The following is an 18,576-nucleotide window of genomic DNA, read 5'->3' as shown; positions in this document are numbered from 1 at the left end:
GGGTTCAAATCCCATTTCTTTTCACTCAGATGAGTTCAATTACAACCACCTACAATTGATAATAGAGACAGCAAAGAGACATGGATAAAATAAGAGCCTGATGGAAAGCTTTTACAATTTATTTAATCTAGCACACTTCTTTCACTCTCTCTTCCCTTCTATCTTACATCATATGATTTCTATCTCTGCAAAAGTGCGTATACTTGGGCACTTTGCAGTGGATTCCCACCTCTTTTGGCACTAAGTTTTCAGCAAAGACACCTTCTTCAGATGCATGGTGAAGAAGGGTCACTTGAAACCCCTTTAATTAAGATTAGAATTTAGTGAGTTAACACTCTCGAACCCTTTACATGGTCTTCAAAATGTATCTTATGTAGAGTTGTGTGGATCATGTGGTGATGGATTTACTGAAAGTGACACACAGTATTTTTTCGAGAAATTTCAAAGTTGAGAAGAAAGTATATAATGGAAATTTTAGAGATTCTAGTCATTACACAGTAACTAATTTTAATTCTCACTAGCATTACTAATACTTTACTGAATGTAATACGCAAAGAAAAAGTATCTAACCCACTGACAAGAATGCAGATACAAAAAAAACCATAATAAGCAAAAAAAAACCAAGAATGATTTTGAGTGCCCAATAAATTTAGTTGAAAAATGGAAAAACAATGTTGTTACTTATTGAACTGACAAAACAACCCTCAGAAAGAAAATGATAATGAATTGTATATGTAAGCAGGGTTCGAAATGTAGTATTAGAAGAGTTTTGTTTTCACAAAATTTCCACTGTCACTCAACACAATTTGAGTTTAGTGTGTTTTTTGTGTCAAATTGTCACTAAATTTATTGGGCGAAAAGCTCAAAATTGTTCTTTTATCACTGAAACAGAAGAAGCAATAAGAAAAACAAAAACTGTTTTTTCGTCAAAGTTTTAAACAATGTTTCGTTGATTTCTTGTGTTTTTTCTTTGGATGTTGAACCCAAATTTATTTATGTTTTTCATGTTATCGCAAAAACAATTTAAACTGCACATTGAGCCAAAGACTTTGCCTGCGCCCAATAAGTGTGACTTTGTCATTGTTTACAGAGATGAAAAGAGCATTGTAATGATTTTTAGAATATTCGAGCCTTGCTTCATAGTATAATTTATTATTGTTTTCCTTCTATTGATTTTCCTTGTAGTCCTGCGTCCTAAAATTCCTTGCATTTTCTTCTTTTTAATAATTTTTTTATATTCCTTTTCAATTCAAACTTATTGCTGATTTTTCTGTAGTTCACGTCTGAGAAACACTAACACTTGAAGATTTCCATCTGTGACTCCTGAAATTTAAGAAGAAAAAGAACAATAATAAGAAGAAAAAATCAAATTGTAACGACTGTAAAATAAGTCACTCGTGACTTCTTTTTTGGCTATCGTTCTTTCTTTGGTTTCTCCTGAAAACTGCCTCTCTTATTTCTCACCCTTTCGCTTTTATTTTGTCACTGCCATTTTATTTGATTATGATTTTGATTTTATCTTTTACTTTTCTCTTTTATCACCACCTCTCACATTGGTGTTGTTCAGGCACAACCCATCGATCCTGATCTAACGGCGAAATTACTGGGCCGCGGCGTGGCCACGAGCCCAATAGTCACGGTGGAGCCGCGCCGGCGGAAGTTCCACAAGGCGATAACGCTGAGCATGCCCGCTCCGAAGGCGCACAGCCAAGGCATGATTAACCAATACTCCGGAAGCGCGCCCACGCTGCGACTGCTCTGCTCCATCACAGGTATGTTGGGTGGCTCTCTCTCGTCCTCAATGTTGTGTTCGTTTCTTTCTTTTATGTCTGTGTCAGGGTTGAACTTGGGGCTGATTTTATATCTCTCTTCGTGTTGTGTTGACTTGGGGAGAAACGCACACAAACATTTCCTCCCCAGTTCATTTATGTTGTTCTCTTGTGTAGACAAATTCTTTTGATTCAACTATATACAGACTCTACCGACAATCGTATTAGAATTTAGCAGAACATGAGAGATTTTTGATCTTAGAAGTTCCCATAGAATTTTTTTCTTCATAAAATTGTAGCGAAAAGCAGATGTTTATTGCGAAAAAATAAACTATATTAGAACATTGTTTTTTATTCCATACATTGAAGTGTAAAGTTACTTGTAATTACAATTATTATAGTTTTGGTTGAAGATGTAATTTAGGGAATTCGTCTGTACTACAGTTTAGCGGAATAACTGTTGGGGAAAAGGGCGGGGCTTCAGAGTGGGAGTGGCTTAAGAAAGTATTGTAATTAGCCTTTTTTACTGTAATTTGTTCCGATAGTCAATTTTTCTTGTAATTTTTAACAGCTTTAAATGAAATTCAAGTCTAATCTGAAACTATCATCGCTAAACTGTGGTATTTCTGGAAATTCCAATAATTTTGACTGCTTAGTATGAATGTTAATGAAAAATATATAATACTTGGAGTCTTATAATAGCGTAACATAGAAAAATTAACTTTTTTGTAAAATATATTTATGGGATAAGTAAAGGAAAATTGGCGCTGGTTTCACGAAAATGTTATTATCGTTCCCAAACACAATTTTTTTTATCGATCTCTGAAATTTTGTTAGTCACCTTTAGAGTGGAATATGGGATAAATAACTGAAACGATACAAAAAAATTGATATACTGGCTAGGATTTTATTGTGAATTGTGGTTGTTTTTGAATTGGTATTACTAATATCAATGATTGTTTTTTTTACGAAATTGCAAATTTTTTCATCCAAAAGAACCACAAAAAGTGAAGAGAAAAAGAAAAATGATTAGAAAATGAAACATTCTCACCTTAGTTTCATTTAATATTTTTGGTTTGTCAATTGAAGAATCATTTTCTTTTTGAAACAACTTAGAATCTCTCTGTGTATAATTTTTCGTACTAATGCGAAAACGCCTGTATGCACGCATTCCACTCTACATCAAGGTGTGTTTCGGAAAAGATCTCTAAAAGGTAACTAACAATACCAGCTTGGGCAACCTAATGTATATTAATCAATTATTAACTTAATTCCTTTTTATACTGTTCGCATAATTTATATTTTTTGATTTATTCTCTCTTGTTGAGAAACTAATTAATCGAAAAAAAATAATGATACGATAATTTCTATCACAAGTAATTTGAGTTTTTTCTTTCTACGGAACAGCTAAAAGAGTGTTGATTTGGTTGACTTCTCACAATTTGATTTGTTGATTTTTACTTCTCAATGAGTTTCAATATCTATTTTTTGTCGTTCAAGAACTCTTAGTTTGAAGAGCAGAGAAAATCAATTTTTCCTAATTATGCGTTCACGAGAAATTGTTTGCAAAATATTTCTTTTACATCAATTTTATTTGAGAAATAATAAAATATATACGTTACTAACAATAAATTAAATTGGATGGTTGCCAAGAAGGACAGAAGACATAAAAATGAACCGATTCTAAATTTTAAATTTGTTAATTTTTCTTTTCCCTTTTTTTAAACCTATTCTCTAACTATAATTTATCGAATGGTAACATCATTGTCAATTAGCTGGAATGCATTGGTTGTTCTCTTCCTCAAATGACAAAAATTTAAATCTGTGTATAAAATAAAGAGAATAAAGATTGGCCAAGTGAAAAACTGTACGAAAAATTCTACGGAAAGAGTTTTCAATTTTTTTTATTACAAGTAACGTATATAGAGGATTTATCTTTTAAATTTATGATTTATCTTTCTTTTACCAAATACTAAAAAAAAGAAATTTAAATAAGACACACAAGCATTTTTCTGATCTCTTACAAATTTATATTGATTCTACTACACAATCACATTATCTTTATTCTTGTACGACAATTTACTAAAAAAAAGAGAAAAGATTCTAAATAAAGCAAATCTCAGAGACAAGAAATAATCAAACTTGCTAAATTTTTACTATTCTGTTCTCTAACTAGTGAAAAAATTAAGAAATTTCTGGAATCGGCACATTTTAACAAAGAACGATAAACAAAATTACTAAATACAAGTTTTTTTTTGTCTGGAAATTAAGCAAATTAATACAAGTTAGTTGCCCATAAGGGAACTTTTCTGAAACCGTTGCTAAAGACCATCACATTTTCATCTGTTGTATTTCTATTCTAGTGATTATGTGTATATAGATGTAAACCAATAATGTCATGGAAATCCGCTTTTCGGCTCTGAAAACCTCGAGAAGTCTTGGTCTGGAAAGCGTCAAAGTTGGATTTCCAGAGACGAGCTATTTTTCTTTTCCTCCTTTATCATTTCCTCGTGAATTTCTCATTCATTCATTGTTATATCGTTTGTAATCTTCTTTTAACTGTTGAACTCTTCAATCATTCAGTAATTGTTTCTGTGTCACGCCCTTTCTGTCAATGTCCGTGGCTGAAAGTAGAATTTCAAGCAGAGTCATTCGGACTTGATGAAGATGAAAGTTTTCGAAATTTTCCAACAACTTGCAGAAGAGTGATTAAGGATGAAAAGACGAGCAAATATTCAGTTTCTTAATGGCTAATTTGTTAAGTGATAAAGTGTCACAGCCGCATGCTTTTATCTTTTTTACAGTAGACTTTAAAGGTTGATAGTAATGGTTTCATTGAAATGAACACATTCGAAAATATATTATTTCTTGATTGACTTCAACATGTTAAATATATAATCAGAGTTTTTATGTTCTTTCTTCCGTTTTGGCGATATAATTTTGATCTTTAGTGAGCGAGATTGAAGAGAAACATAGTTTCAAATACGGAATGCATCTTCTCAATCAGCTAGCATATTTCTTAGTAATCTCTTTACTTTTCCTTCAAATTAGCCATCTTTTTAGTTGTGCTTTTGACATATGACAACCTCAAAAAGTGTCCAAGAAGAGACATTTTCTTTCCATATATTTCTCATTGTATTTCTTCTATCTTGCCTCTTGCGAGTCACGCTTGGATACTGAGGAAATTATTCTTCTCTCCTTTCTCTCTTTCTGGCGTGGAATCTCGAGCAGGTGGACCATCGCGAGCTCAGTGGGAGGACGTCACCGGATCGACGCCGCTCACGTTCGTCAACGACTGCGTGTCCTTCACCACGACTGTGTCCGCGCGCTTCTGGCTCATGGATTGCCGCAACATAGCTGACGCCACAAAAATGGCCACAGAGCTCTACAGGTAGGAATTGCACACGCAATTTTACCAGACAAAGCCCAGCCATGAAAGTGTCTTATAAGATGATCAGCAAAGCAATTGGTTAGAATAGTCTGAATCGTTCTGAAGAATAGGATTGCCATTAGGCGTGCTCAACCCAGCGATGATAAGTAATCAACAACGCTGGGGAAGAGCACACCGAACAGATCACCTGCTTTTTATTTGAACAGTCTGCAATGAATTATTGCGTATAAAGTGTTGTGCATCAGATCAAATTTGCAGAACACTCCTCACAGTAATGATGTCAATTCAACATTAACTGCGCTGAGTCTCCTGAAAACTCACTCTGTTGTGTAAAAAATGGCTGTGCTTCACAACAGCTTGCGATACACCCAATCTACTGATGAATCTCACAAACAAACACCAACTAAATTGAGTATTTCGGAAACGATCGAAAAAGCAATAACAATAGCAAGGAAGACAATTAGTTGATGTTCTGAATAACTTTCGAGAAAGACCAAACTCCAGTGTTGTATTGTTAATTTTACATTCACTGAAGTGGATCTCTCGAGAGTGATCGCAGAATGTTTCGCTGTTGTGTTCTTACATAACTTTCAAAGGACTCCACCTAGTAATTTCTAAATATGTCTGAAATCTTACTAAAATGAGTCCCTCGAAAGCGATGGCAAAATGTCATGAAGTTGTGGCAGCAGACAACAATTTACAAAAGTCTTATATCAAATGAAGCTGGGTTGTAGAACTTTCGAAACATCCATTCCAGTCATGCATTGCAATCTCACATTGCCTGAACTGAATATTCCGAAGGCACTTCCAATTTGTCTCTCGTTGTTGTCTGGGACAGCTTTCGAGAAACACTCTTCCCAGTAAGTGTTCTAAAACTACACCAACTGGAATGAGTTCCCCGAGAGCGATCGCAGAATGTCTAGCTTTTTAGGCACTGGAACACTTTCTTATGATGTCCTTCTGCGCAACCTTCGGAACACCGAGCCCAGTGTTGTTTTCTTATAGCACATCAACTGAGTTCTGAATCCCGAAGACGATCAACAGATCTTTATATTGATTCATTGGCGGGTCTCTGGACAGCTTTCGGATGAACATCATCTCAGTGTGATCCATAACCACACAAGCTGGAATGAGTTCCCCGAGAGCGATCGCAGGATATCTAGGGGTTTTCCACTGAAACACTTTATTATGTTGTCCTTCTGCGCAATCTTCGGAACACCGAATCCAGTGATGTTTCCTCATAGCACATCAACTGAGTTCTGAATCCCGAAGACGATCGCAGATTTATAATAAAAATTGATTCATTGCTGTGTCTCTGGACAGCTGGCGAAAACCTCAAGTCATTTATGGTCAATCTTCATCATAAACTGAAGTGAGTTCCCCGAGAGCGATCGCAGAATGTAAGGTTGTTTGCTGTTGTCCGGGACAGCTTTCGAGAAACAATCATCCCAGGTGTGCTCGAATATTACACAAACTGAAATGAGTTCCCCGAGAGCGATCGCAAGATATCTATGGTTTTTCCACTGAAACACTGAATGGTGTCCTTCTGCGCAAACTTCGGAACACCGAGCCCAGTGTTGTTTTCTTATAGCACATCAACTGAGTTCTGAATCCCGAAGACTATCGCAGACTTATAAAAATTCATGCAATGCTGAAGAACCGTAGCTGCAGCGTCTCAATATGTCTGTCCTCTGTGAAGTTCTGGGATGGAATGAATCGTTCTTGCCGAACGACTTGCTTTTATACTCCTGAGAGTCATAAAATTTTTACCCTTTCTACCTGATCAGGCGACAGGTCTAGGTCATAAATTATGCTAATGACTTTCTTCCACAATTCATTTCTGACCCAATATTAATTGTTTTTTTTTTAGACTATTTCTTAAAGAGTTCCCAATGTTAAACGGTTGTAAACTGTGTGCTTAATTGTAATTCAATCCTTAATTCTCTGGCAGAGAGGCGATTCACGTGCCCTTCATGGCCAAGTTCGTGGTGTTCGCGAAGCGAGTGGATCCACTGGAAGCGCGCCTGCGGGTGTTCTGCATGACGGACGACAAGGAGGACAAGACGCTGGAGCACCAGGAGTACTTCACGGAGGTGGCGAAGAGCAGGGACGTGGAGGTGCTGGAGGGCAAGGCGCAGTACATTGAGATGGCGGGTAATCTGGTGCCGGTGACGAAGAGTGGCGAGCAGCTGCAGTTGCCCTTCAAAGCCTTCCGTGAGAATCGCCTGCCGTTCTCGGTGCGCGTGAAAGATCAGCACGCTGATACGGTGGGTCGAGCGCTGTTCATGCGCGAGCCGAAGGTGGCCAAGGGCGAGCCTCCGCAGCAGCCCATCTGCATCCTCAACATCGTGCTGCCCGAGGACATCATGCCGGACTTCGTGACGTCGCAGGAGGACGGCATCGACTCGAGCGAGGTGTACAAGCGCCTGATGCCGGACGGCGGCACGTACTTGGGCGACTTGCGCGTGGTGGACATGTCGAACCTCCTGGGCGAGGATTGGTTGAAACTGGCGCCGGAGATTGGTGTGTCCGAAGTGGAGGTGGAGGAGATTGTGGAGCAGCATCCCAACAGCACGGCTCAGCAGGCGCAGGCCATGCTGAGACTGTACTTGATGCGGAGGAATAATGATCGGAACATCCTGGAGAATGGCCTGAAGGCTATTCAGCGCGATGATATCGTGAAGCGGTGCATGAGGAGCAATTATATTGAGGCGAATAGGCAAGATCACGTCTCGCGGCGGCACATAAGTCTCGATGGGAGTCCGTATGAGGAGTCGGATCTCATGAAGGACTCGGAATCCATTGAGGAACTGGTGCAAACTGAAGGTGAGTGGGTGAAGATTTGGAAATAACATTGAGCTGTCAAGATCGCATCCAAACGCTGTAAAAGTCCTGTCGATGTGTTTTTATTTTTATTTTATGTGATTTCTTTTCTGTTCTATGTCTAGCTTACATATATACAAATTGCAACAATAAAGGATGAATCATGCACAGACACACAATCTAATCATACAGAAAACATCTCACGAGATGGAGAAATTACCCAACCACAGATCATTAAAAATAGAGAGAAACATGACGATTTAAGTATTATGCGTTTTATTTCTTTATTTTGTTTAATGTTTTTTTTTTCTTTTCCCTAAGGCTTATTGTGTTGAGCTTGTTTATAAGTATTTTATTTTAGAAACGCAAGCAAAAAATATAAATCTGGACGATAGAGACACTCTACACATACAAAAAAAACTGCAGATGAAGAGCACAAATCATTGGACATTGATGTTAGTTAGACTGTGCTTAGTTTCTTTTGCCTATTGTCACACAATCCCCAGCTTCCCTGCATTGTAACATTTGAACTGACAAAAATGCAACAGAACACTGTACAAGAGCATTGTAACCGTGGAAAATGTTTGAGAGCAATAAAAATGTAGCTTAAATTGTCCATCACTAGTCCTGGCATTTTTCTCCATTTGTAGATAATCGCTTGAAGCAGCTCCACGAGCGGGAGGAAATGAAGTATTCCGCCGAGGAGAAGATTATTGAGGACGAGGAGTCCGAGGAGGACGAGGTGGTGAAGCGGTCTGTGGCCGAGAGGCGGCAACAGATTGAGAAGCGGCTCTCGGTGGAGCGCCAAATCCCGGCGTCGACGCAGAAGAAGGAGATCGTGGAGGAGATCACGACAATAAAGCGGCACAGCTTGATCGAGGACAAGAAGGCGCGCCACGAGGAGGAGATCCTGGCCCAGACGCCAGTTGAGAATGTCATAAAGCCCGTGGCGCTGCCAGAGCCCGTGCTGAAGCTGAAGAGTGGCAATCTGAAGGAGGGCAGTGACTTGGACAAGACGGAGTTCGATAGGGAGCTCAAGGATAAGTTCAAGAGCACAGGGAAGAGTGTCGAGGAAGACTTTGAGGAGTTGGTAGACAGCAAGATCCACATTGATAGCAAGGTGACGGAGAAAACAGTCACCGACAGGGATGGTGATGTGATCACGACGTGCATCACGACCACTAAGACAACCACGATCGTGGATGAGGAGCCTCAGATTGTCACATTCACTGCCACGGACAGCCTGCAAGACAAGCTGCGGCGCGAGGAGCTGGAGAAGGAGGCCAGTGTCCCCCGGAAGACCACCTTTGTCGAGCCTCAGCTCGCCGAAAAAATCGAGACGTCGTCACGCTTTGTCGATGACCTCATTGGCGATGCCGCGGAAACGGTGGATGCGATTAAGCGTCGCGATCACGGCACGAAGATCGTCACTGAGGAAGTTTGCATAGAAAGAGGTGAGTTGGCATCGTGGGATGGCGTGCAATTCTCTTACAGCCTCTCTTCCCTCACTTTTTAAAGCTGCAAATGATATCACATTGTCGCAAACGCCTCCACCAACGCCGGAGCTTCAATTCCAGCGTGATCCTCTCGAGGATCGCCGTGGGATTCAATTCCAAGGTAAGTGACGCCAGCGCCCCTGCAAATACGAGTTGAGGACTCGAATCCCCTGAAATCCTCCCTCGAATAATACAGACAACTTTAACGATTTACCCAAACTCTCATTCCTCATTCAGCTATTCGGTATTTTTCTCGTTCTTTCTGTATTTAATGGAAGATCATGTAACATTTTTGAGTTATTTAATGATCACTCAAGGTTTCAGTGATTCCACTACCTCTGATGTAGAGTTTGTAAATAAATCTTGCATATATTCTTTAATTTGTATATTAAATCTGTTCTTTTGAGTAACTTTTTTTCTGTAAAATGTAGCTTTGAAGCTTGAATTGAATCACGCTGTGCCATTTTTTGCTTCTGCAGGGAATTTTCTTGACTCATTCTCTGCAATTTGACCCACTTTCGCTGGTGTGAAAGTAAAACCATTTTGTCAACAATCGATAAATTCCACTAAGGGTTTTTCTGAGGAATCCATTTAACTCTTGGAGGAAATCGAGCATACTCAGTTGCATGCATCCAAATCGCAATTCAGTGAGCTTGCTTTCGGCCCAAGCTTAAATGGACTGCTTATGAAATGTCGCTGCCGAGAGGCATAATTTGTGAGATGCGCGAATTCCAGCGAGAAAATTCCCTGAGCGCCAAGAGAAGTCTGCGACCTCGAAGTTCGCACTGCTTGAGGAGCATTCTAAGGTTTCGCTCACGGCTAATTGCATTATCAATCACGAGAAGTGTGTAATCCATTGGAAAAGCTCAAAAAACGCCCCATTTCACCATCAATTCATGCTCATTCTGTTAGTTGTGGTTTGAAACTTCTTTAGAGCATTGTGTATTGTGTGTTCTTTGTGTAATATACTAACTAACCTTCTTTTAATCAAAATAACAATAATTACTACTACTTTTAAATACATATAAACTTGAAAAATACTATATATTTACAAAGAGTTTTTCAACCTTTTTTTCATTCATTATTTTCTCTCTCTAATTATCTGTAAATTTATACTAATCTCTAGTAACATAATCTTTATACGCAAAAACTTAACTGATTAAGAGTTCAACTCAGTATTAGAACATATATTTGTTGCAAATATACGGTAAGTTGAAGTGATTAAGAAGATTCTACAGACGACAAATTCTCTCTTTTCTTTTTTATTACAACAAAATAGAAGTTTTAAGTTTTATTCTCAGTTTAAGAAAAATGAAGTAAATATGATAAATCTTTGGCAATTCGTGTCTGTTGATCATTTATCGACAAAATACAGAGTTTGCAAAGCGGTTTTGCTCAATTGCGCGTATTTGAGTGTACTGAAAAAGTGGCGAAAATGCAAGAATTCACACACAAACAACACACAAAAAACGAACGTTTGCCTGTGTGATAATGACTTTATTCTTAATATAAAAGACATAATTTCGTTTAGTTTTATCTGAAATATATAGTTATTCTTTCTGTTCAATGCAGAGAAATGTATTTATAATGAAGTGAAAACAAAAAAAATCACGATAAATTATCTCTTTTGGCTGCTGAATCAAAATTTCTGAAACCTTTGGTGCTGTGTGTAAATTTATTATAAATACACCTTCCCATCGTACTTTATGTGTTAACTATTGCAATTATATATCAAAAGTATTTCTCTCTATCTCTATATTACAAAAATCATCAAGAATATTTTGTTGTATTGCAACGAGTTTCCCTTTTATTTTGCCAACTTTTATGTTTGTTTTCTTGAACATGAATGTATAAAGGATTTTAGGTGGGAAGAATTGGAGACTTTTCTCCGCGTGTGAGAGTGAAATTGGCCCATAAATTCATCACTTTTGGTCCTCTATCATGGAACTATTTGCTCTTTTTCCAAATTCCTTCACAGCAATTCGATAAAAGAAATTGACGATGCATTAATTTGCAATGATAAAGGACATGAATTGATACGAAACTTTCATTCCATTTCTTCATACTGTGCTTTATCTTTAGAGAATGTTTATGAATCTTCATATGGAGCTTTCTTTTCTCATACTATGGCTTTTATCTACCTGGAATGGAAGGTATTTGATTAGCAATGACACGGCAACCGAAGAGTTTTATTCCAAATTTGGCAAGTAAACTTGAGCTATGATCATAATATAAAGTATGAAGTCGTGGCAAAAGAATCTTTCTCAAGACTGTGTACACTCAAATAAAGTCTCTTTCGCACAAGACTCTCAGTTTTCTTTTCACCTTTTGTTGCTAAATGATGTGAAGACATTTGCAAACATTTTTTCCATAAGTGATCAACACATTTTCTGTTCCTTCTTTTCGGCATTCCTTTGCAAATCTTTCACTTCCTTCTCATTGACCTAGACTTAATATTTACAACATCTAATGGTATCTCGCGCTGATTTGCCCGATTATGTCTCATGGACGATTCAAGGATCAAGGAAGACAGCTTTTCTAGATCGTTTTAGTCGGTTATGTTGGAACACAAGACGCTTTTTGGCTCCACATTTTAGCGACAAGCAATATAAGAGCTGTTTATTTCTTTTTGAAGCGATTAGTCATCCACGACATCATACCTTATATTATTGCGGGAAGAGGCATAAAAAGATGGTGCAAAATTTAAACAAAAGCTATCGGACACGGTGAGATGATGAGCAAGAGAATCAAATACTCCAAAAATGGTGGTGGCAATAATTTGCTTATCGATGTTGGTGAATGTTTATCAACCATGCAGTTAATCTATTTATCTGTGTAGCGCTCCAAAATACCCCAAAATGACTTAGGATCCCCCACAAATCGACCATCATCAGCATTTGTTTATCAATGATTCTCTCACCTTTACTCCCCTTTCTCTGTCTTATCTAACTTATATTTATTGTACCTGTTACACGCTGCACGCTCCATCTGATTCAACCTCATGGATGCTTGCTAAAATGTAACAATCCCCATTGATCGTGTCCTCTTTGTCTGTCCAATTTTGCCGGGTGAATCTCGCCCCCAAATCTGTTGTTGAACCCTTGTCTCAGATGATACAACGACCTCATCTGTGCAAGATGACGCGTCGGTGGACACTGAAATGTTCCGCGAGGATCACTTTGGCAGTCTCGACCCCGTCACGAAGCGCAAGGCCGTTTACTGGGCCTCCGCTGAGGACTTCGACGCACTCAGCATGCAATCATCCGAGGTGGATGACAAGCGTGCCACCCCATCAGACATCACTGCACCCTCCTCGAGTGACAACCAGCGCAGGCGATCGCAGCAGAAGGCGCAGTTTAACCTGCGCTTCGAGGAGACGGCCGGAGACTCTCAAACGACCAGCATTGGCACGTCGCCCATCACGAATCTGGTGGAGTCTCCCGAGGCCCCGCGATCCGGCCGCACGGATTCGCCCTCGCTGAAGCTGGTCATTGGCCGCAAGGAGCTGAAGACCAGCGACGCTTCTGCTATCAGCGAGAGTCGCCTGACGCTGTACGGCACTCAAGACGTAGAGATCTCCATCAGCAGCCAGTCGAAGATCAGCGTGACCACGACTCACAGCACCAGCACAAGCAGCAGTGCTGGAGAGCGCGACACGCCCAGGAAGCAGCGCAAGGAGAAGGTATTCGAGTCCGAGGAAACGTTCGGACGCGATGGCAAGAAGCGCGAGGAGTCGGTGGTGTTCTCTAACAAGAAGAGCATTCACCTTTACGGGAGCTTCGACTCCAACAGCGAATCGCCAGCCACTGAGCACAGCTACTCGCATCACATTACCGATACCGGGATCTCCCTCACGCGTGGCACCTTCACTGAGACCGCCACAAGTCCTGGCATCCAGGCCACGTCAGATAATGCGAATGAGAAGGGCCGCTTGGCCCTGATCACAGACACCGCGCTGGATGTGGAAGTGGAGGAGCTGGAGCTCACAGACGCTGGTCTCAGTCCAATCCAGCCTGATGACCAAGACCTGGTCAATATAGGCTTCCAGATGGCCGCCGAGGAGGACATTCACTTCTCGAACATGGCCACAAGTCCAGTTGAGTTCGACGCCTCGAGTTCCGCTGTGGACACTTCCGAGGCGGGAACGCTCACGGACCAGGTCGTCCTCAAAGACGCCTCCTCGAGTCCACTCGACGCCAACACGAGCCTCAGACAAGATTTGTCCAAGCTCAAGGAGGAAGATATCCTCATGACACGTCGAGGTTCAGGCGACGTGAAGGCCAAAGTAAAGATGCTCGAAGAGAGTGTCCTCAAATCCTCCCTCTCTCAATCGTCGTCCCCCAAAAAGAAATCTGTGACCCTTCCCAAGGAGTCCAAAGAGCCTCCGCAGAAACCCGTATCATCAGACGAGAGGACCGACTCAAGCAATGAGGACGAGTCCGCGGTGTCTGAAGAACCCATTCCGCCAATCCACGAAATGATCATGCAAATTGAGAAGAGAATCGCTGACGAGTCCACAAGTCGTACGACTTCCGATCCTAGAAGTCCCTTGAAGCGCTCCACTAGGAGCACTAAAGTCCCTCGGGAAAAGGTGTCCGAAGCCACAATCCTCGGGGATCTTGAGGAACAGATTATCAAGCCCTCAGACACAACTGATGGAGAGCAAAAAGAATCCGAACAAGACGATCAACGTCGCATTTCCAAACTCATTTACGCTCTGGAGAATAAGCAAAAATTCGATGAAATTGACGCAGTAGCGCAAAATCTTCAAGAGATTCATGAGCCTGTTTGCGAAGTGAAATTGACAAAGAAGACGATTTCCCAATTGACTGACACTGACGAAGACGTGGACGAGATAGAAAAACTTGAAGATCCCACAAAGTCCGATACTAAGAAACATGTCTATTTCTCCGAATCTGTCCAAGACACGAAAGAGAATAAATCCGAACGGAAGTCCTCCAAAATTGATACTCACTCCACATTTAAAACCATTGAATTCGCCTCTAACACACTTGCTGTGGTTGATTTTCAAAATATTGTGACAAAGACGGAGTCTTGTGAGGCACGAGATGAAATGGAAAAAGTTCATACTCTGGAGAAAGTTCAGACTAAAGTCACGGAAACAACTGATCACACACCAGCGCAAAAAATCTTTTCTCAAATAGAGAAATCAGAAATTACAGAAAAGACCAAACATACTGAGTCAGTTGCAAATCAGCAGACAATTAAAACCACAGCGACAACAGTCAAAGAGTTAACTTCAGAAACTGCCACTTTAGCTGGGGATCTTACTGGCAATCAGCCAGAAGGGACCGAAACACCTCTTCAAAGGCAAGCAGAAGTAGAAAATCTATGCACACATGCGTACGAAGAAAAAAGATCCGAATTTAAAGAAGATATATTTGATATCGACTTAACAAAAATAACGGAAAAAACAACAGAACAAGAAGTTACAACATACAAGGATATAAAACAATCAGATGATATTAAAACAACAATGATAATACCGAAAGAAGAACATGATTTTGAAGAAAAAGCATTAGAGAAAGAAACAGTTGACGATAAACCTAAATCCAGCGACGCATCTCCCAAAATTTCTTCGCTAGTTCAAACCACAAGCTCAAACGAAGCCCCTGACCTAGAGAAGACAGAGATCGTTAAACAAGTTGAAATTGTTGCGCAGAAGATCCAAGAAGTCGCCAAGGATGAGATTCTTAAGGTCGAGCCAACTTCCAAGGAGCCCTCTCGGCCACAATCATCCGCCGAGCTGAAAGAAGAGGTCAAGAAAGTTGGCAAGGAGTCTCCGAAGGAAATCTCCAGGCCAGAGTCCGTTGCCAGTTCGAAGGACGAAGCTCCGAAAGAGCCTGAGCCCATTTCGGAACCGACAAAAGAAATCTCCCGGCCAGAATCCGTCGCCAGTGTCAAGGAGAGCCCGAAAGAAACCAAGCTGTCTCCTGAACTAGAGAAGATTGTCACTGAGAAGACAGAGATCGTTAAACAAGTTGAAATTGTTGCGCAGAAGATCCAAGAAGTCGCCAAGGATGAGATTCTTAAGGTCGAGCCAACTTCCAAGGAGCCCTCTCGGCCACAATCATCCGCCGAGCTGAAAGAAGAGGTCAAGGAAGTTGGCAAGGAGTCTCCGAAGGAAATCTCCAGGCCAGAGTCCGTTGCCAGTTCGAAGGACGAAGCTCCGAAAGAGCCTGAGCCCATTTCGGAACCGACAAAAGAAATCTCCCGGCCAGAGTCCGTCGCCAGTTCGAAGGACGAAGCTCCGAAAGAGCCTGAGCCCATTTCGGAACCGACAAAAGAAATCTCCCGGCCAGAATCCGTCGCCAGTGTCAAGGAGACCCCGAAAGAATCCAAATTGTCTCCTGAGCTGGAGAAGATTGTCACTGAGAAGACAGAGATCGTTAAACAAGTTGAAATTGTTGCGCAGAAGATCCAAGAAGTCGCCAAGGATGAGATTCTTAAGGTCGAGCCAACTTCCAAGGAGCCCTCTCGGCCACAATCATCCGCCGAGCTGAAAGAAGAAGTCAAGGAAGTTGGCAAGGAGTCTCCGAAGGAAATCTCCAGGCCAGAGTCCGTTGCCAGTTCGAAGGACGAAGCTCCGAAAGAGCCTGAGCCCATTTCGGAACCGACAAAAGAAATCTCCCGGCCAGAGTCCGTCGCCAGTTCGAAGGACGAAGCTCCGAAAGAGCCTGAGCCCATTTCGGAACCGACAAAAGAAATCTCCCGGCCAGAATCCGTCGCCAGTGTCAAGGAGAGCCCGAAAGAATCCAAATTGTCTCCTGAGCTGGAGAAGATTGTCACTGAGAAGACAGAGATCGTTAAACAAGTTGAAATTGTTGCGCAGAAGATCCAAGAAGTCGCCAAGGATGAGATTCTTAAGGTCGAGCCAACTTCCAAGGAGCCCTCTCGGCCACAATCATCCGCCGAGCTGAAAGAAGAGGTCAAGGAAGTTGGCAAGGAGTCTCCGAAGGAAATCTCCAGGCCAGAGTCCGTTGCCAGTTCGAAGGACGAAGCTCCGAAAGAGCCTGAGCCCATTTCGGAACCGACAAAAGAAATCTCCGGCCAGAGTCCGTCGCCAGTTCGAAGGACGAAGCTCCGAAAGAGCCTGAGCCCATTTCGGAACCGACAAAAGAAATCTCCCGGCCAGAATCCGTCGCCAGTGTCAAGGAGAGCCCGAAAGAATCCAAATTGTCTCCTGAATTAGAGAAGATTGTCACTGAGAAGACAGAGATCGTTAAACAAGTTGAAATTGTTGAGCAGAAGATCCAAGAAGTCGCCAAGGATGAGATTCTTAAGGTCGAGCCAACTTCCAAGGAGCCCTCTCGGCCACAATCATCCGCCGAGCTGAAAGAAGAGGTCAAGGAAGTTGGCAAGGAGTCTCCGAAGGAAATCTCCAGGCCAGAGTCCGTTGCCAGTTCGAAGGACGAAGCTCCGAAAGAGCCTGAGCCCATTTCGGAACCGACAAAAGAAATCTCCCGGCCAGAGTCCGTCGCCAGTTCGAAGGACGAAGCTCCGAAAGAGCCTGAGCCCATTTCGGAACCGACAAAAGAAATCTCCCGGCCAGAATCCGTCGCCAGTGTCAAGGAGACCCCGAAAGAATCCAAATTGTCTTCGAGCTGGAGAAGATTGTCACTGAGAAGACAGAGATCGTTAACAAGTTGAAATTGTTGCGCAGAAGATCCAAGAAGTCGCCAAGGATGAGATTCTAAGGTCGAGCCAACTTCCAGGAGCCCTCTCGGCACAATCATCCGCCGAGCTGAAAGAAGAGTCAAGGAAGTTGGCAAGGAGTCTCCGAAGGAAATCTCCAGCATCCGTTGCATTCGAGAGAACTCAGGCGCCATTTCGGAGCAAAGAATCTCGGCCAGAGTCCGTGCCAGTTCGAAGGACGAAGCTCCGAAAGAGCCTGAGCCCATTTCGGAACCGACAAAAGAAATCTCCCGGCCAGAATCCGTCGCCAGTGTCAAGGAGAGCCCGAAAGAATCCAAATTGTCTCCTGAGCTGGAGAAGATTGTCACTGAGAAGACAGAGATCGTTAAACAAGTTGAAATTGTTGAGCAGAAGATCCAAGAAGTCGCCAAGGATGAGATTCTTAAGGTCGAGCCAACTTCCAAGGAGCCCTCTCGGCCACAATCATCCGCCGAGCTGAAAGAAGAGGTCAAGGAAGTTGGCAAGGAGTCTCCGAAGGAAATCTCCAGGCCAGAGTCCGTTGCCAGTTCGAAGGACGAAGCTCCGAAAGAGCCTGAGCCCATTTCGGAACCGACAAAAGAAATCTCCCGGCCAGAGTCCGTCGCCAGTTCGAAGGACGAAGCTCCGAAAGAGCCTGAGCCCATTTCGGAACCGACAAAAGAAATCTCCCGGCCAGAATCCGTCGCCAGTGTCAAGGAGACCCCGAAAGATCCAATTGTCTCCTGAGCTGGAGAAGATTGTCACTGAGAAGACAGAGATCGTTAAACAAGTTGAAATTGTTGCGCAGAAGATCCAAGAAGTCGCCAAGGATGAGATTCTTAAGGTCGAGCCAACTTCCAAGGAGCCCTCTCGGCCACAATCATCCGCCGAGCTGAAAGAAGAGGTCAAGGAAGTTGGCAAGGAGTCTCCGAAGGAAATCTCCAGGCCAGAGTCCGTTGCCAGTTCGAAGGACGAAGCTCCGAAGAGCCTGAGCCCATTTCGGACGACAAGAATCTCCGCGAGTCCTGCCAGTTCGAAGGACGAAGCTCCGAAAGAGCCTGAGCCCATTTCGGAACCGACAAAAGAAATCTCCCGGCCAGAATCCGTCGCCAGTGTCAAGGAGAGCCCGAAAGAATCCAAATTGTCTCCTGAATTAGAGAAGATTGTCACTGAGAAGACAGAGATCGTTAAACAAGTTGAAATTGTTGAGCAGAAGATCCAAGAAGTCGCCAAGGATGAGATTCTTAAGGTCGAGCCAACTTCCAAGGAGCCCTCTCGGCCACAATCATCCGCCGAGCTGAAAGAAGAGGTCAAGGAAGTTGGCAAGGAGTCTCCGAAGGAAATCTCCAGGCCAGAGTCCGTTGCCAGTTCGAAGGACGAAGCTCCGAAAGAGCCTGAGCCCATTTCGGAACCGACAAAAGAA

At 42.2% G+C, this 18,576-nt stretch overlaps 1 protein-coding gene across 1 annotated transcript; it reads left to right on the top strand.

Annotated features, from left to right (window-relative positions):
• Nucleotides 1-398: 398 nt before the first annotated feature.
• On the top strand, nt 399-18,520 carry LOC132263823 (microtubule-associated protein futsch-like; the record flags this gene model as incomplete). The annotated part of the gene is made up of 12 exons (XM_059763816.1): nt 399-458; nt 1,568-1,772; nt 5,001-5,160; nt 7,112-7,986; nt 8,634-9,437; nt 9,502-9,600; nt 12,590-15,867; nt 15,916-16,284; nt 16,333-16,486; nt 16,555-17,095; nt 17,216-17,891; nt 17,962-18,520. Coding segments are annotated over exons 1-12 (7,780 nt in total), but the record flags the coding sequence as incomplete, so codon positions are not given.
• Between the last annotated feature and the right edge of the window lie 56 nt (nt 18,521-18,576).

Source organism: Phlebotomus argentipes, unplaced genomic scaffold (assembly GCF_947086385.1).
Source record: "Phlebotomus argentipes unplaced genomic scaffold, Phlebotomus argentipes genome assembly contig_39, whole genome shotgun sequence".
NCBI lineage: Eukaryota > Metazoa > Arthropoda > Insecta > Diptera > Psychodidae > Phlebotomus > Phlebotomus argentipes.
The sequence above is the reverse complement of the archived record's forward strand: the minus strand, read 5'-3'. Positions and strand labels throughout refer to the sequence as shown.